The 19,826-nt window shown below is 40.9% G+C and overlaps 3 protein-coding genes across 3 annotated transcripts; 2 read left to right on the top strand and 1 right to left on the bottom strand.

Annotated features, from left to right (window-relative positions):
- The first annotated feature begins 254 nt into the window (after positions 1-254).
- Positions 255-4,770, top strand: LOC115682547 (pentatricopeptide repeat-containing protein At4g37170). Its single transcript, XM_030606794.2, has 2 exons — positions 255-3,213; positions 3,740-4,770. Exon 1 carries the CDS (start codon positions 410-412, stop codon positions 2,456-2,458), a length of 2,049 nt encoding a protein of 682 aa, XP_030462654.1. The 5' UTR covers positions 255-409; the 3' UTR covers positions 2,459-3,213; positions 3,740-4,770.
- Positions 4,771-7,339: 2,569 nt separating this feature from the next.
- Positions 7,340-11,484, top strand: LOC115682548 (L-ascorbate oxidase homolog). The gene is made up of 9 exons (XM_030606798.2): positions 7,340-7,624; positions 7,701-7,855; positions 7,975-8,084; positions 8,650-8,920; positions 9,643-9,739; positions 9,858-10,203; positions 10,460-10,825; positions 10,912-10,990; positions 11,105-11,484. Exons 2-9 carry the CDS (start codon positions 7,712-7,714, stop codon positions 11,306-11,308), a joined length of 1,617 nt encoding a protein of 538 aa, XP_030462658.1. The 5' UTR covers positions 7,340-7,624; positions 7,701-7,711; the 3' UTR covers positions 11,309-11,484.
- Positions 11,485-17,301: 5,817 nt separating this feature from the next.
- LOC115682554 (dof zinc finger protein DOF5.6-like) lies at positions 17,302-18,788 on the bottom strand. Its single transcript, XM_030606813.2, has one exon. It carries the CDS (start codon positions 18,690-18,692, stop codon positions 17,604-17,606), a length of 1,089 nt encoding a protein of 362 aa, XP_030462673.2. The 5' UTR covers positions 18,693-18,788; the 3' UTR covers positions 17,302-17,603.
- Between the last annotated feature and the right edge of the window lie 1,038 nt (positions 18,789-19,826).

Raw genomic sequence — 19,826 nt, forward strand, 5'->3', positions numbered from 1 at the left:
ATATCCAAATAATAAAAAAGATCACTTTTGTGGAGTTGTACTTAGAAATGATGGGCCCCATAAAGGATAATATGGTCAAAAATACAAAAATGGGAGTATCTAAACATTTTGACAATAAAATTTAATAGAAAGTAGCTGAAGGTAAATTTGTGATAGGCGCACTATTTTAATTTGGGGTAAATTTATCGCAGGCGTACAAATGGAGAGTTTTATATATGGTATTAGCCCAAAGCAAAATGCGCTACAGAGTTTGCCTTCGCGGTTTCCTTCGCTAATGGCAGTTGACGACACCCTCGTCTCCCCATGAGAAGAACGAGTTCGAGCACCGTATTCAAGTACTGAAGTTTGGTTTTCGCCCCCACCGAAGCACGAGCATCTTCGATTCCAAGCCCCGCCGTTCTTCGAGAATATGCTTCACCTCGTAGAAAGACTCTCCTTCTCTCGCTCTTGTTCCTCTCAAGCCCAGCAACGCAAGCCGCTTGCCCAAAAGACATTCTTCGAACCGAACGCCAGGGACGGGACCGTGCATCGCCTGTGCAAGGAAAAGAAGTTCAAGGAAGCCATGGACGTCATGTGCGGTCAGAAGCGCCTGAGGGACGCGATCCGGTTGCTGGACCAAATCGAACGCCCCTCTGCTTTGGTGTACTCGACCCTCCTGCAGTCTTGCCTCAGGCAGCGAGACCTCGGAGCCGGCAAAATGGTCCATGCCCACATGGGCAGAGCCGGGTTCTTGCCCGGGGTTGTCATTTCTAACCGGCTCATCGACGTGTACACGAAATGCGATAGCCTGGTCGATGCCCAGAAGACGTTTGATGAAATGCGTCACAGGGACCTGTGTTCTTGGAATACTATGATATCCGGGTATGCGAGAGCTGGTCGACTTTCGGACGCGAGGAGATTGTTCGATGAAATGCCGGAAAGAGACAATTTTTCGTGGACGGCAATGATGTCTGGTTATGTTCGCCACGACATGCCCGGAGAGGCGATCGAACTGTTTAGAATGATGCAAATGCTTGAGATTCCGATGTCGAACAAGTTCACTTTTTCCAGTGCTCTTGCTGCGGCTGCGGCTATTCCGTGTTTACGCAAAGGAAAAGAGATTCATGGTCATATATTGAGACTGGGGTTGGAGTCGGATGAGGTTGTTTGGAGTGCTCTATCGGATATGTACGGCAAATGTGGGAGTGTGGAGGAGGCTAGGCACATTTTCGATAGGATGGTGGATAGAGATGTTGTCACATGGACAGCAATGATTGATCGGTACTTCGGTGATGGGAGGATTGAAAAGGGTTTTATGATGTTCTCTGAATTGATGTACTCCAAGATTAGGCCAAACGAGTTCACATTTGCAGGGGTCTTGAACGCATGCGCTGATCATGCAGCAGAAGAGGTTGGTAAGCAGGTCCATGGTTACATGGTGCGCAGTGGATTTGATCCATTTTCATTTGCAGCAAGTGCCCTTGTCCACATGTATTCCAAGTGTGGAAATATGGAGAGTGCAGAGAGAGTGCTTAGAGGGATGCCACACCCGGATTTAGTTTCATGGACGTCACTGATAGTTGGATTTGCTCAGAATGGTCTTCCTAGGGAAGCTCTTAAATATTTTGACATGTTGTTAGAATCAGGTATTCGGCCTGATCATGTCACTTTTGTCGGGGTTCTCTCTGCTTGTGCTCATGCTGGGTTGGTAGATAAAGGTCTCGAGTATTTCCATTCAATTACTGAACAGCATGGACTGACACATACTCCTGATCATTATGCTTGTATAGTTGATTTATTAGCTCGTTCAGGCCGTTTTAAAGAAGCTGAAGAGATCATTAGCACAATGCCAATGAAGCCTGACAGATTTTTGTGGGCATCCTTGCTCGGGGGCTGCAGAATTCATGGAAACATGGAACTGGCAAAACGAGCATCCGAGGAATTGTTTCAAATTGAGCCCGAGAATCCAGCTACTTACATCACTATGGCTAACATGTATGCTACGGCTAGTATGTGGGATGAGGTTACGAAAATCAGAAAGATTATGGAAGATAGAGGAGTGGTGAAAAAACCTGGTTTGAGCTGGACTCAGATCGGGAGAAAGCAACATGTTTTCTTAGTCGGAGATACATCCCATCCAAAATCAAATGAGATACATATATTTTTGACGGAGATCTCCAAGAGGATGAAAGAAGAAGGATATGTGCCTGACACAAATTTTGTGCTACATGATGTGGAGGAAGAGCAAAAAGTGCAAAATCTTGCCTTCCATAGTGAGAAACTTGCAGTTGCTTATGGTATTCTTTCAACCTTGCCAGGAACTCCCATTAAGGTGTATAAGAACTTAAGAACATGTGTAGACTGCCACACTGCTATCAAATTCATCTCAAAGATTATGAGGAGGAAGATTATAGTGCGGGACTCGAATCGGTTCCATTGCTTTGAGAATGGGATTTGTTCATGTGGAGACTATTGGTGATTAGAAAAGTTTGAGTATGCCCAGCATCTGCATGGGTCTTATGAAGACGTCGTCCTGGGAGTCTTCCATGAAGACTCAAAATCTTCTTGTTGAACAGATTCCGTCTCAATGTTGATAGCAGAGATTGCTGGGGAATGAGATTTAAATGACCTATCTGAGCGAGGTGTCCTTGTTCGCCCAAATTATCCGGTAATTGGATATTTAGAAAGGCTGTTGCTTTTGGTTGCCAAACACTATTAAGACATCCTCCAAAGGGAAGTTCTGGGATTAGTGACATCAATCAGGTAGCCATAATGCAAATGCAATTTTTTATTCAAGAAGATGTGGCCATGCATCGACGATTGAGTTCATCTTGCTTTTCTCTAGTCCACCAGAACAGCAAAGTTAGAGCACTCGTCAATGTTGACATATGAACAATACAATCTTCGGAGCAACTGAGAAGGCTTGCATCTTAGTAGTTGATATTCATTTCATGTTATTGCCTTTTGGTGGCTAGATATTCGAAAGAGAATCTTAGAGCTGATCTATAAGCTTTTCGAAGTTCCTCACATGTACAAGCACCGCAGTTAGAACCAAGACGACTCCTCCCATCAACATCACCATATCTAGGAACAGAAATTTTGAGGTAAAATTTATCTACTCAAATCCTCCCGTCAACATCAGTTCTCAAACTCCCTCACCCTGGTTTCTGGACCTCTACTTGCTGGTCCAGCAGTTGAAGTAGACTGATGAAGGAAACAAGCTAGAACCTACAGGTACATACCTTTTGGCAAGTTTGCAATTGGATCACTTAATTATGATTTAATTACTGAATGTACTGTGCGATTGGCGCACTTGGACAATTTGCTGGCCAATTTTTAACCAATGACTGAAATTTTTAGTCACTGAGTGAGTGAAATTTTATCTCAGAAGGGCAAATTTCTTTAAACTTCTATATTTTGTGGTTAATGAGAATCACGCAAGTTGCTTTTAAGCAGAAAGAATGATTTCAACTTCAAATAAGTCTATCTTACAAATAAGACAGCTTTGTCTTCTTGTAACAGTAGATTAAGCGAAAGGTTAGAGAAGACCCATGAATAATGTCATGATCGCTAATGGTTTGTGATGTGGAATTAATAAATTGGCTGTCTTGATGTCTAAATGTGTCCTAACATAATGCACCGTGCTAGTCAGAACCGAAGTTAATCCTAGCAGGGAAAGAATTGATATTTATCATGAGTTGACATACTACCAATTTTTGTATAATACAAATTGAAGTTCCTATCTTGATTGTTCTTGAAGGTGGAATTTGACTGCAAGTGCTGCCAGACCAAGCCCCCAGGGGCCTTTCCACTACAGAAAGTCACTTCCTCATGAATAATCGTACTGTCCCACATAGCCCTGCTCAGCAATGGAAAGAGCGAGCAATGCTGACGCTCCCCTAAAGCTGACCGATTATCTGAAAACATAAGCTAATGTGCTTAAAGTCATCTCAGGATGCTCAATGTCCATGCTTGCTTCATAATATATTAACTTGCAGTCATGGTGTAGTGCCGGTATAGTGCGCCCTAGTGTTTGGGAGACCCAAAACTCGATCCATGAGGTGGAGGGTTCGATTTCCCTCTTGAGGCACGTATCTACCTCTCATCTGGGAAGTGGGGTGATGGGGCAACTTGCCTGCTCCTACTCGGCCCACGAATCTTTGTGGTCGTGGGTTTTCCCTGGTTATCAAGAAAGGGAGGACAAAAGAAAGAAAAAAAATGCAGCTGTTGGCTGGAACTTCAAGGTCAAGAATGCTGCATTGCGGTCTCTGCTAACTATATGAAGGTTAGTTAAAGCACATTGTTGTGTGGTGATCTGATCAATTCTAGGACTTGGATGACGAATAACCTTATGATTTATACTTGTTAAACGACCGTTAAGTTTGTAGATGCAGACCTACAAGTTGGGGTGTTCTTATTTTAGTTATCGGATCCACTAGAAATGAGTAAAGCAGTGTCTTTTCTATGAGGAGATTGGCGATGATTCGTATGAAGTAATTCCAAGGGATCTATACTGATTCACTTTGCAACCTCCTAACTAGCTAGTAAGAGTAAGAATAATGGCTAGAGCCAGATGATGTTTGCTTCTGCATATGAGCTTAACACCCAAGGATTAGGGTTACAACCTGTTTGCTGATGCTAATTTGGTTCTGCGGCGGATCAAGGAGCCAAAGAACTAGAGCCAAGGTATTGTTTTGATGGGGTTGATGCGATTTTATCAGCTCTGTTTAATGGGATTCAATTCATTTTGGATACCTTCTCATATTCAATATTATGGATGATTGTGAGTGTGATTCCATGGGGATGCCAAAACTCCCATCGTAAGGAAAAACAAAATGTGTACTGTTTAAAATACAGATGGTATCGACAGCTTTCGAAGTAGTTCCGTTTTTATTCGACGAAGGAAATTTACTTCGAATCAATTTTCTGATTGATGGGTTACAATAATGTATATCATCCACATTTGTTTTTAGTTAAGTTCGACCCACGATCTGCAATCCATCAATCAGAGATGCGATCGAGGATCATACAGAGACGAACTGACATTATCGGTCATGTAATGGTGTTCACCTTTATGTGGACGCCAAGTTTTTCCATGTGCAAATTTAATTACAAGGAACGACCCCCAAACAAAGTGAAGTTAAATAAGTAACGCATTCGTAAATGCCAAATATAAATAATATCTTTTTCTTTAGGAATACTGAAAGACATTTACACAGGGTTTTTAAGAATTCAGTTCTTCAAGTAAATTTTTTCATTTCATGCGCCAAATATTTTCCGTAAGTAGTAGGGAAAAAAGAAGCAAATTGTCTCTGTTTTGCGCAGAGATTCTACACCCTTTCTGCTATCCAAAGAAAATTAAACATAACTTATACATACATACATACATATATATATGCAAGATTCAGAATACCTAATCCAATTTCCTCCCATGTCTGTCGGTAGTCCAACGTCGGCAACCGTTATTGTCTTTTCCTTTTTGAAAATGTTGCTTCCTTCAATCTGACCAGAATCTTTTTTGGGTCCATGTATGTATGCTTTTAAAAACACAGTAACCCCATCCCTAACATGGCAAATTGACTAATTGCATGCATCATTCTCGAAATTTTAAAAAATTATTTTCGCCTGACCCTTTTTTCTTCCCAGAAAAAAAAATATTCCAGAAACCGGTCTTTGTGAAACAAAAAAATTTATCAACATTTTTTCATGCAAACCCTTCTTACGCGGAATATAGTTTACGCGGGTAGTGCAACGAAATGAAAATCCAAATTTATTTACTCATATTTTTACGCAAACAGAGCATGTGTCGCCGGGCATCTTGCCGGAGCTGAGGGTTGGGGATTAAAGACAAGTGGGCAGAGGTCAACTGCATTCATTGACAACAAAAGCTTAATATTTTTAAGAAAAATGACAATTAAAGTCACAACAGACTTTCGAATACTGGCGGAAAATTCAACATATATATATATATATATATATATATAAAATTTGCCTTTCGATCAATAAAGAAGACCTTTGACCCACAAAAACAGAAGAAAGTCGTGGGGTGTGAAAGTCCGAGGTTGTCATCAATTTAAGGTTTTAGCCAACCTGTCCTGCAAATTGGTCTAGCTGGACTGCGGTGAATTATTCAATTTTCAAATTGCTTTGGTGGTGGATAAAACGTGAACTTGAGTTTTTTGCAATAAAGAAATGGAAAATTTCGGAGTAAAAAGAGAAGAGATTAAAGAAGTGCACGAACTTTCTCGTTTGCTCATGAGGACCCCATTTGACTAAACAAAAAGGAAATAATGAGGAAGTGGTGTCAAGCTGGTTCTAATCAATATCAACACAATATACAAAAAAAAAAACCATTATTATCTTATATGGTATACTTTTGCCATTGTGGTGTTTATAATGTTACTCTGAAGTCTATGACTTGAGTGTGAGAGAGAGAGCATTTATAGGCAACTAGTTCCAAAGAATGTTGGGGAACAATAAAACTGGGTTAATATCTCTTGAAATTATAAATTGGTACTCTCATAATAAAATTGCCCCAATTTAGTTTTGTTCTACAAAAAATTTTAAACAGGTGTATCTCCGCGACATATTTATTCCAAACTAACTTTTATCTAAAAAATTCTCAAGCTGGCGTCCATAACACAAATATCACAAACCAATTAAAATATCACAAAAAACTTCCAAACAGGCATCCCGACCCAAATCTACCATGTGTCAAAAATGCATATGTGCCAACACATGCTAATTTTCAATGTCAGATCCGTTATTCTCTACCTCATATTCAACTTGTCGTCGTCCGTCACATGTGTTGACATGTATGCATTTTTGATGAAACATTAGACGGAACCTTAATAGAGGGTAGATTTGGAATAGGACACCAATTTGGGTTTTTTTCTTGTTTGTGAGATGAAAATTTATTCGAGGTAATCAAGTCACGGGATACACATATGACATTTCTTTGCGAGACGAAGATTAGTTTTGAGTGAATGTATTGCATGTTACTAATATCTCGTGAGACGAAAACTTATTCGGACTAAATACCTCATAGTCAATACCGATTTGGAAATTTTTAATGACATCAACTCCAAGGAAAACTAATGAGCAGAGAGGATATGGCGGTGGGATATAAATCATCCATTGAATCTTTACTGTGAATCCAAAGAAACAATAATGCCAAACAAAGAACACTAAAGTTTGTATTTTTATTATTATTACTTGTTCAAATGCATGCGTATGCTTTGAATGTATATTACTTTTTTGGGCTACCTAACTTTGGTGTCAAGCAAAATTCCATCAATCATCAACAGGGGGAAACGCGTGAACCCTTGCCGAATGATATCGTGTCCTGTTCCAACCTCCCTCACCCAGACAGCATTCATCATTTGCTTGTGTCCGTGGTGGGGCTCGTCCCCTGTTCAAACCCAAAACAGAGAGGAAAGCACTACTACTAAATCAAGAACAGAGCTTTTAAGAAAAAGATAAAGAAAACAGATTAATAATTGGCACTCCTCATGTCGAGTTAAAGCTCTGTTTCCCGCGTCGGTTCTTATTTAAGGCTCTGCAGCTGGCACACTGCTCCCCACTCACCCCCTTCTTTATAGAGACTCTCTGACTTTGTTCCGAGTACTATCATCCCTGAAATCTGGTAGGCACTGATTACTCTCTCTGTTTTTTTTCAAGAATGTGAGCGGCCTGTGGGCTGATTGTGGTGCTTCTTGCAGGTACAGTGGCAATGGCAATGGTGAGGGTGGTGCGCCAGATCTGTGCTGTCTTGGCTCTCCTCAGCGTGTCCCTGGTGACAGCCGACGACCCTTATAGATTCTACACGTGGACTGTGACTTACGGCACCATCTCCCCACTAGGTGTTCCCCAACAGGTTCTTGATTGCATGACTTTGTCCCTGTGTTTTGTAGTGTTTGAGGTCAATGAGCTGGTGGAAGAACTCTCGAGTTCTCCGCTTTTCTTTTTCTGACGATTGTTTTGGGGGTTTTGAAGGTTATCCTGATAAATGGTCAATTTCCTGGGCCAAGACTCGATGTGGTCACCAATGACAACTTAGTGCTCAACTTGATCAATAAGCTGGACGAGCCTTTTCTTCTTACTTGGTGAGTGTTAGTATAGTCACATAAGCTGTTTTGGCTCAAGCTGTTATTTTCCCTTTTTTAGGTCCGCCGTTAGATCCATCTTTAGTATATCTGCAATATTTTTAGCTTGAGGTTGTTGCCAACAGCAATAGTCGCTTTCAGATGCTCTGTTTTTTCAGGTTCTTGATTTTGAATAGCAAAGTCGAACAGGATATACTTTCTATTCATATGTTTTCCTGTTTTATAAATCCTTGATTTAGTCTGTATCTTACACTTCCTCGGCCTAAAAATGTCAGTTTCATGTCAATTCATGGATCTAGCAGCATTTGCAGAAGTAGTTGAATATTTTGTTTTTTTAAAGTAACGACATTTTAATATATTCTTCCTTTTCGTGGAGTCTCTATGCTTCTAGGACATCTAGTTCTGCCAAATGTTTGATGCTTTGCTCGAACACTTACGAGACATAAGAGAGAGAAAAAGACTAAATGATTGTATGAAACTGCATTTGGCCAAGTTATTTAGACCGCTTCGTGTCTTACTCGGGATGATTTTAGTGATTATAACCCGCTTGGTACTTTGCGATCAGGAACGGGATCAAACAGAGGAAGAACTCATGGCAAGACGGAGTCCTGGGCACAAATTGTCCCATCCCGCCAAACTCTAACTACACATACAACTTTCAGCCCAAGGACCAGATTGGTTCCTACACATATTTCCCCTCGACTGCCCTGCACAAGGCCGCTGGCGGATATGGAGCACTTAACGTCTATCATAGACCTCAGATTCCTATCCCTTATTCACCTCCTGATGGAGAATTTACCTTGCTCGTTGGTGATTGGTTCAAGACCAGCCATAAGGTGCGGACTATGTTCCTCTAGTTATTCATCGATTTTTCTATCCTATTCCATAGATGAATGCATAGGTAAAAGTGTATGTTTCCAGTGTGCTTGATGTACTTCCATGACTTGAAGTACATTAGATTGTGGGCTAGCATCTCTTGTACTATGTCCATATCGAATACCCCGTTGACTCTTCATTCTGTGATGTTTGCAAATTGTTGTTGCCATGTTGATGCATTCGCCATTGGCTGAAAAGTTTCGTCATTAGAGCAAAACAGCTAAGAGTGTGAAGATTCAATACCAGCTAGTCAAGCTTCTATTGTTCATTCATGACAGAATGGTAGCCTGTGTTTGATGTTAACACTGATTAAAGCTATTCCTTGCTCTTCGTTGAACCCGTGGATCCAAAGGTTTTTTTTTTTTTGAACTTACAGTTTTATGTCTTTGCTTAATGCTTCCTCTGATACTAATTCTAGAGATAACTGAAGACTTGGAATTATTTTAGTGTTGAATCAGTTTTCCGTTTCTTGTTTCTTGTGATGTCTGGCAGTCATTGTGAGAATAGTTGAAAATTTTGTGAACATTGATAGGTTTATTGGTTGTTACTTGTTGTCAAGCTCCCCGAGTCAAATGTTTTGTTATCTTCTTGAGAACCAAAACTTAGGAGAGTGGTTGCTTGTGTCCGCTCTAGTCTCACATTCTTTCTTACGCCATCAATCTTTACTATTTGCCACTTGCAGACATTACGCCAGAACTTGGACTCTGGAAAATCTCTTCCTTTCCCTGATGGTGTCATTATAAATGGCCAGCCTCATGCGACTTTCACCGGTGATCAAGGTAACTCATTCAAACATTATTTTGCCATTACGTTATGCTATAAAATGTCATGTCATGTCATGTAATGTGAACACAGCGCTTATCAGAAATCGTTTCCATTCAATGTCATTTCTTTCAGGTAAAACGTACATGTTCAGAATCTCAAATGTTGGGCTGTCGACCTCGTTGAACTTCAGGATTCAGGGCCATACACTGAAACTGGTCGAGGTCGAAGGATCTCACACGGTTCAGAACATATATGACTCTCTTGATGTTCATGTTGGCCAATCAATCACTGTCTTGGTGACACTGAATCAGCCACCAAAGGACTACTATATTGTTGCATCAACTCGGTTCACAACAACTGTCCTCACTGCAACGGCGGTTCTCCACTACTCAAACTCTGGCACCCCAGTTTCCGGGCCTCTGCCAGCTGGTCCAACAATTGAAGTAGACTGGTCCATGAAACAAGCTAGAACCTACAGGTATATGCATCTTCTAAGACAAGGCACTTATATATTTTTAGGCAAATGGGAATAAAATCTTACACGTCATAGCACAATGAATAAATTTAACTAAGTCTAACTATTGTCGTAAGCTAAGAAGCAACATGGTCTTCTAAGAGAGCAGATTAAGTGTAAGGTTAGGAGATCACGACGGGATGGTTCTTGTCAATAGTTTGTGATGCATTTATCAATACGAGATATAGATCTGCGACTCACCTCTTGATTGTTCTTTAAGGTGGAATTTGACTGCGAATGCCGCTAGACCAAACCCCCAAGGCTCTTTCCACTATGGAAAGATCACGCCATCAAGGACGATCATGTTGGCCAATTCGGCCCCTCTCATCAATGGAAAACAACGTTGCGCCGTCAATGGGGTCTCCTTCATCAATGCTGATACTCCTCTTAAACTTGCCGACTATTTCAACATTCCGGGAGTATTCCGCACAGATTCTATGCAAACTAGTCCCTCCGGTGGTTCTCCATCCATTGCCACCTCAGTGATAAAGGCCTCCCTGCATGACTTTATCGAGATTGTCTTCCAAAACAACGAGAACACCATTCAATCCTGGCATCTCGATGGCTATGATTTCTGGGTTGTTGGGTGAGTCGATCCGCAACTCTCAGCACATTGATGTCTCTATTTTAGTCGGTCAGAATTTCTGATCTTTATTTGCTTCGAAAATACAGGTATGGTAATGGGCAGTGGACACCAGCTAGTAGGAGCAGTTATAATCTCGTTGACACACTCACAAGACACACTGCTCAGGTAACTCCTTGGCGTGCTAATTGCGAATCAATTGGAGGTTGCCTTCGTGTTTGTTTTCTGTAACTGTGATTTTCTTCTTTGCCTAATTTTTTAGCCTCATCCAAAATCTTGCAGGTGTATCCAAATTCATGGACAAGCATATACATGTCATTGGACAACCAAGGCATGTGGAATGTGCGATCAGCAATATGGGACTGGCAGTATCTCGGGCAGCAGTTCTATCTCAGGGTCTGGAATCCGGTCCAGAGCCTTGCCAATGAGTACGACATCCCCTCCAACGCTCTGCTCTGTGGCCAAGCCGTGGGACGGCACCATTAGAAAGACGACTTTTAGACTGTTTCTATAATTTGTTCATTCAATTAGTCATGAAGGTTTGACTGCAGAGAATTGAAAAAAGAAGCTGTTCCTTATTAGATTCTTAGTTCGGAGCCAGTTACATGTACGGGAATCATGCGAAAGCTATTCAGTTTATTCATCTCTGTCCAAAATCCAAATTATTTGGTTCTGGGTGTCCTTAAGCTTTTACATCTAACAGAAGGCTTCGAATGCCATTAATCCGACTGGTTCGGTTCGGGCCATATTCGACGTTACTTTCTTCTCCGAGTTCTTTTCTCTTTTTTGGGCAATGCTTTCTTCTCGGAGTTTGGTTTCAAATTGTGGTCATCTAACGTAACCAAATTTGGATCATATTGAGGACTGAATGTGTTAATCAGCTTCAAGGTCAGGCCAATATGTCTTGGAGCAAACTCAACTTGTTGCCAAGCTGTTTTAGACTGGACTGACCTTTTTCAGTTCAGTACTGTCTTGGCCTTTGCTCCGTTTCGCATCTATGTGCCATCGGCCGATATACCCAATGAACCGGATAACGCCTGTGGGTTTTAATTTCCATCCTGGGGCCTGATGGTTTGCTCTTTTCCAAAGTGGACTTTGGCCCAAGTTCCTCTTACTTGTAATTTCACGCCAGTGGGGCTATAATTGCCCAAGACATAATGGCCTATGACGAATGTTATTGGGCTGGAATGGTTTAATGCCTAGGTTGAATTTTGACTTCTCTCTCAATAGCATTACAAATCCACACCAGACTTAGGTTCAGTTGATTTTTGTAAGAAGTATTGTTTGGTATGGGTATGAACGAGGGAAACCAATCGCGAACAATTCATGTTCCGTGCTCAATAAGGTAGGCCCTGCAATTTGACTCGAGCGACGTCAAGTTAAAGTCGAGCTCGAGTTATTCCAATATCTTACCGAGTTGAGATCGAGTGTGTTTTGGTACTTGTCTTGATCCGAATTTGTTACTTGGCCGAGGCATGTTATAGGTTTGAATCCTGATATCACACACCTTGGTTGGCAGCGTATCTTTTTCTTGAGATTTATCTGGTACTTGGAGATTCATATACTCCATTTATTGATTGTTATGATCGCTTAGTAAGAATCGTGTCGAAGAGTCGTCGATTCAGCATTTTTTTTATAATATTTGAAATTTTTTACTTGTAAGGAATCGAATTAGAAGAAAGTCTCATGTCCGATTCTATAATAGACATGAAATTGAGAAAGAACCATCTACCATAACCCCAAAAGCTAAATTTCGTAAACAATGCAAATGAAGAATGAAAGACATATCTTATCGAGTTAATCGGATTTGTTTAAGTAAATGTGCTCTTTAGGCACTTGAACGCGCTTGGATCTTAGCTAGACAAATAGAAGCAAAGTGATAGGGGAAAAGAAAGTAAAACAAATTCTCATAGTAGCGGCAAGCAAAATGGGAGTAGCCTGAACCGTGAAAACAGAGTTGTAGGAGAACAACACAAGCGTCGTACTACTAGGTGCAGTAATGGAGTGTTACACCCTAGATGGTGAGAGTCCGGTAACCAAAAGCATGCTAGCTTAGGCTCCAACCCGAGTAGCATGGGGCACGCGGAATCCCATGTGAATCAGTAAGGATCACCTTGCGAAGGGTAAATGCTCTCGGATGACCGATAGTGAAATAGTATGGTGAGAGAATGGTGAAAAGAACCCCGCCAAGGAGCGAAATAGAATATGAAACCATAAACTCCCAAGCAGAACTCCCAAGCAGGAGGAGACTACAAAGCTATGACCGCATGGAAATTGGATCCAAGCTTTCCCTAGCCCCTTCTCATCAATGGACTCTCGATGTATATGTAAGAGTGTAGTTCGTTTGATAATTTCCTATTTCTCCATCTATCTCTGAGATGTTTTGAATTTTCAAAATTTTGTGTACATGCTGAAGAAAAATGCTATTCCTACTCAGACCAAGACAGAACTTGTTCAAAAACAATTAAGGTGTGCATTTCTACCTATGATTCAAAATAAGTATGTTTTCGAACCCTCCCTTTTTTTTGTTTGTTCGAATCAAACCCTCTCTTTCAAGTTTAAAGTTTATGTTTCAGCGTCAATTTCAGCAATCACTTGTTCTAGCTCCACATATCGATTATTTTGTACCCAAAAAAAAAACTTTTAGGTGTAATAGTCACATTATGTAGAATATCTTCGCTCCCAATATTTACATGTAGTCGACACCGCTAACTCTCCAGCTACGTTACAATATTAGCTTTAACAAATATTGCATTGGTTATGGATAGATATAGATTCAATTTACACGATTTTAATCATGAAGATATCATACCTTTATGTAATACCACTTCATTTTTTCGTTTGAAAATCAATTTAAACATACTTCTCTAATGCAATGTGTTAGATCCAGGCACACTAACTCGAATACCACGTGGCAAACGTAAGAACAATCTCTTTGTTGCAGCTTCAAAAAATTCATAACTAGATATATACATGGGATATCTAACAACTAAGTAAATACAACCTCATTACTTGCATTCAAAAATGGGAGTAGTTATATGCTTTGGGAAACCTTGAAATAACAATTTTAAATTAATTAGGGAGAGCTTAAATATACTCCTCGCTTCACCTAAGTATCACTTTGCATCATCAACCCTTTTTTTTTTCTTTTCAATCGTGTCCTCCACTTTTAGAACCTCCCGTTCACAACTTAAGCTAACTTCAAGTACCAAATTACCTTCTTTTCAATAGAGGAAACTCAAAGCGAGGGTTTAGAAAAGTGGTTAGGGAAATTCGAGAAGAAAACGACATATAAATTTGGTCCCATTTGAAATTTACTCGCAGAATTGGAGGTACATATTAGAGATTTCAAAAGTAAGGAATTTAGTATTTTCCCCTAAGACTAAATTTTGTTATGAATCACAATCACCTACCTTCCATGCATCTAATTACTGACGGAAAAAAAAAATCAAGAGTCGAATGCATAGAGAACATGTACAGTTTGTGTTACTTTTAATCAATATATATGCATTGAAGCACAAATAATGCTTCAGTTTCAGATGGTTTTGAAATAAATTAAACATCTCAACATTAGTTTTCTTTTCTTAAGTGACGTTAATCTTACACTTCGATAGGGAAATAAGAACTGTTCGTTTCTCTAAGACAAGCTAAATGCAAGAGATGTCACAATGGAGTTCAGTCAAAGTGTAACATCTGGACCAACCATGTAAATTCATTCCATCCATTCTTATGGTGAAAAACACATGCTTTGCATGGTGGTCACGGGGTGCCATTTTAATGATTACCAATAAAGTATTAAATAGTTTTTGTTGTGGCGGTCACCTAACCCTAGTCATTTCATGTAACTATTTTTATATATCGGTAGTAAGAACCCCTATCGCGTCAACCAAACAATCATCGTGTTGGGTGCATGCGAACGAAATTTTTCCAAGTTACTCATGCAAGAACATCAAAGCTCTTTTCCCTCTCTTTCTCGTGCTTTCTTTATCTACTATAGTGTAGTCTTTCTTGCGTCATATTACCAAAGACATCACGAGATTTCATTTGCTGGCCTGCGCATTTATGCATGGATACTATCTGCCTCATCGTCCCACGACCATATAATCACCACCCAAAACTTAACCTTAGTCTGGCTTTAATCAAGCCCTCGTAAGTTGTGTACCTATCCAACACAGTTAAGTAAATATACCCGCCGATGTTGGCAAAATGATAATTCTCAAAATGGGCGGTAACAAGTTACAAAGTTACGCGAAAATGAGGACTAAACTTAGTTAGATAATCGGCCGATGCTCAAATGGGGAATACCAAATAAAAAGTTCTTCTACTTGCCTTGGCACGAATCGACCTTGGCCATGGAGTATCCAAAAACTATGAATCTTTTTCATATCAAAGGAAGGAGAAAAATAATATAATCAATAAGGAACATAATCTGGAAAACAAAACTTGAATGGAGTGCATAAGCATAGAGTAATTGCAGCTTCAAAATTCTCGTTTCATGTGAAAGAAAAATGCCATATACGATGGAGGGAAAATTATCAAAATAGTCCTAAACCTATTATAATTGTGCTAATTTAGTCTTAAACCTTTTTTTTTGCCAATTCAGTTCTAAACTTTTTTGTATTTGTGTCAGTTCAATCCATCCGACCAATTTTGGCCGACGCTGACGCGACAATTTTAAATATATTTTTTTATTTTTTCGATTTTTTTTTATTTTTTTTTTCCTTTTCTTCTTCCCCTGGCCGGTCCGGCGACCGGCTAGGGCTAGGGCCGGCAACACTGGTCGCCGGCCACTGGTGAGGCTCGTGCTTGCCGGCACTGGCGAGGGCGAGCCTCGACCTCGCCGTCGCCAGCGAGGTCGGCCGAGCAGCGGCCATGGCGAGGCCGCACGGCCTCGCCCAGATCTGTACCGAGGCCGAGCGGCCTCGCCATGGCTGACCTCGCCCGCGACGGCGAGGTCGAGCAGCGGACCGCTGCTCGACCTCGCCGTCGCCACAGATCTGGGCGACGGCGAGGTGAGCAGCGGCTGTGGCGAGGCCGTTCGGCCTCCCCCAGATCTGGGCGAGGTCGAGCAGCCTCGCTATGGCCTCGCCGTCGCCCAGATCTGTGGCGACGACGAGGTTGAGCAGCCATGGCGAGGCCGCTCGACCTCGCCTAGATCTGGGGGAGGCTGAGCGGCCTTGCCATGGCCGCTGCTCGGCCGACCTCGCCCTCGACGGCGAGGTCGAGGGCGAGCCTCACCAGTGGTCGGCGACACTGGTCGCCGGCCCTAGCCCCTGGCCGGTCGCCGGTCGCCGGACCGGCCAGGGGAAGAAGAAAAGGAAAAAAAGAGTAAAAAAAAATCGAAAAAAATATAAAAAATCGAAAAGATGCAATTAAGTCCACAAGAATAGTAAGATGCAATTAAGTCCAAGGTAAAATTTTAGGTTAAGACTATCCCAGATGTAACTTTTCCCCTTTCATTCTTACAAACATAATAGTACGATGATCCAATTCGTACCAAAGGTTATGTCCGAATAGTATTGATAACCACTTAGTTATGAATAATCTTTTTATCGTTTTATTTTAGTTTCAAAGTGTGGACAACGTTGTTGTTCTGGAGTCATCTTTGCTGGCACCACTGCTTTTCAAATTCGTGAAGCCAAAAACAACAGTTTTCTAAAGAATTTGGAACACACAGCAAATTGTTTCGAGTGTTTTCCAACTAAAAGGTGATCAAAAAGTGAACTTTCATGAAAAATTTCCTCATGATTTACCGATTACTGACTAAAATATATGAACAACAAACTATGAAGAGACATAAATAGAAAATTTGAAAACAAACAATGCCATGAAAGCAGAAAATTGAAAAGGGAAATAGCTTCAGAAACCACGAAAACAAGCATGGAATGGGGAAAAAAAAACATAAAGTCGTAGTTAAAATTACAAAATAGAAGGTGGACACAGTAACATCATTCCAAAGATAGTGAGTAAAAAAGCAAGAAGCAAAAGCGCTTGCGAATAGAAAAGCAAGCACACAGTGTTCTCTATCATTCTCCATGCTAAATCTACGAAGCTAGAAAAGAGAAGGCGAGTGGCAGACAAAAACTTTTTACAGGGTCTTTGACGAAAAGGCTGCGAATAGGAATCCTCCTTTTGAAAACTTTGATTCGATTGAGAAATAATCAAATTTCTCAGCATAGTGCCCTCATGAAACTCGGTATTCCTCATCAAATCCAAGATAAAAAACACATGAAGGAGAGAAAAAACAGAATCTTCATGTCATGTGCCACACACTAGCTTGGAAACTACCGTCATATATCTTACGTTCATATGCTATTTTTACGAAAGTTACAAACCCTAAGATGTTTTTGAGTCGACCAAGACGATAAGCTTTTAAGCTTCCCGAGTAAGATCTTGCAATTTTATCTGTTTTTCTTTTAATGTTTAGGCAAAAGACTACTGAAGAAAATGAGCATAAATATATTCCTCTACATCCAACCTCAAAGAAACACTTGAATTTTTCATTTCTAGATTTCTTGGTTCCTTGGTACAACCCCAGAAGTTGGATACACGACAAAAGAGCATTAAGCACACACCACACTAATAGAGAAAAGTAACAAAACTAATAAAATTTGCATATATAGCTTTAGAGAGCCGACGCTAAAGTCTAGCTCAGTGAACCACACAATCCCAAAGAAAAGCAGAGAAGAAACTATCACGACCATGTCCTAAGCTAATTTTGTGAAGACGGAGAAAATGAAGTGGCATGCATAAAATTCATTAGAAAGAGTGTGATTTGTCTCTAAGGATATGAACCATTTGTGGTGGGAAGATCCGACACACAGAAAGCCGGGTTCCAGTACCCAAGTTCGCTTGTCGCCGTGGCTGGGACTGACTCTAGAATGGACGAGGAGAGGGAAGACGACAGCGGCGGGGTACTTGCCACGCTGCTTAGAATTGCCGGGGAGTGCTCACTGTAACCATAATTATTACCTGTGGAAGCTCTGAGCCTTTGGTATAGCGATTGTATCCCGGAGTTTTGAGCTTCACTGCTGAGGAAGAAACCATTTTGTTGGTGATGGTTGAGTTGATGTGGGGCTTGTTGATGGTTGCCTCTCAAGAAAGAGGTGCAAGAAGAAGGAAAATGGATGAGAGGGTCCATCATGCCCAGGTTTCTTGCATTATTCATTGCACCGTCTGCAATTCCTGGCTCAGGCATCATGTGGCTTCCAGTCAGATTGGTCTCTTCCTTCAGAGTCACAAATGGAGAGGGTTGGTGACCAAGGCTACTAGGGTTAGGGTTAGGGTTCTGATTGGCTCTCAGGAGGGCCAGGATGTGGGAATTCTGTGGTGAGGCCCAAAGGACCGGGCTTGGTGGGATATCGGGATCGAAAGCACTGATGAAACTCGACCGTCCGATCTCAGACGATAGGTTCTTGAACTTGGAAGCGCTTGATTTGGATGCAGAGGATGACACAGCTGAGCTCTTGTTCTTTCGGCATCCTCCTCCTATAGGAACATTCCTTAGGGCTCCTCCTTTGGTCCAATAGCGACGGCACGTCTTACAGAAGTGGCGAGGTTGCGTGAGGTTGTAGTTGTTGTAGTAGCAAAACTTGGTATTTGAAGAATCGCAGCGCGGGCACCTCAAGTTCTCCGGATTCGATGAATTCGTTGTCGTCGAAGTCCCATTAGCGGTGGTTGTTGTCGTCGCCGCCGCTTGCGCTGTCGTCTTCGCGATGGCTGAGGAGGAAGAAGAAGAAGGCGAAGGCGTGGGAGATGGAGAGAAGCAAGGAGAAGGAGAAGGCATGCCCTCTAAAATGACCGCGCCATGGTTCATGGAGATTTTCCTCTCTCCTATAAGTGCAGGACTCCCCAACAGCTCTTGAATCATCTTTTTTCCGCTCTCTTTGGGTGGATCTAACAACAATCCAAAAACAAGAAAAGCAAAGATGAGTGAGTCTTTTTGAGTAGTGCAAAAGCTAAAGCAAAGTAGGGTTTTTCCTTTCTTTTTCCTAGTTTATAGTACCGTGGATATGATCGCGAGATAGAGAAAGAGAGAGAGAGAGAAAGAGAGAGAGAGAGAAAGAGAGAGAGAGAGAGAGAGAGAGGCACACATTCGGTTGCCCTAGGAAGCTGAGTTGGATGGCTTTTTGTCGACGAGTTCTTTCGTTGCTGGTGGGAATGGTTCAAACTTCAAATGTAGATATAGTACACAATAGGCTCCTTCCATTATAAATTGAAATTTTTTTTATTTCATTAAAAGCACATTCCAAAATCACTGATCTTTGTTAGTTACCTGCTACAGAGAACGTGAACTCAAGATAAGATTTAAATAATACATATAGCAATTAGGTTCTTGGGTGAATTTTTTGGGTCTGATGTCAATAAAACGTTGATATTTGAATCTTGTATAAACAGATTAGGTTCCGTTTGCCACAATAGAACTACTTTTGGTATGTGGTCATTTTGTAAGAATAATTTCTCATGTAAAATAGTTGCAAGATGATATATTCCACTTTTAACCTGACATTAAGACTACATTTGATAGATTGGATTTGAAACCATTGCCAAAGGTTCGCTATACTCGGCGAAGGTAATGATGACCACCCGGGATGATGGCGTGGTTCATTGCCTAAAGGCAATAATTTTCCTTTTTGTATGATCTTCAAGTGTATGGAACTTACTACGAGTATTTTGTCTTAAGGGTGGGCTGTTTACACACCCTATGTAGCTTAAACCACATACTTTTTAGTAAATTGACCAAAATTTCCTTCATGCACAAGTATATATACTCAAGCATTCGTAGATTTGCCTTTTATTTCTTTAAACGATATGCCTTTTCAATTTCATCTGTCTCCTATTGTCTTGCATCTTTTTCTTGTTTACTGTTAAGACACTTGATAAAACAATCTGATTTAAATATCTTCCCTACTCTTCTAATTTCCAAATTTGTTTATATAAATTTATCTAAGGAACATCTTTGGCCTATGAATTACAAAAATATCGCGGGTTTGATTAGAAGATT

Source organism: Syzygium oleosum, unplaced genomic scaffold, assembly GCF_021117445.2.
Source record: "Syzygium oleosum isolate NSW1041296 unplaced genomic scaffold, Sole_v2.1 Sole_v2.01, whole genome shotgun sequence".
Lineage (NCBI taxonomy): Eukaryota > Viridiplantae > Streptophyta > Magnoliopsida > Myrtales > Myrtaceae > Syzygium > Syzygium oleosum.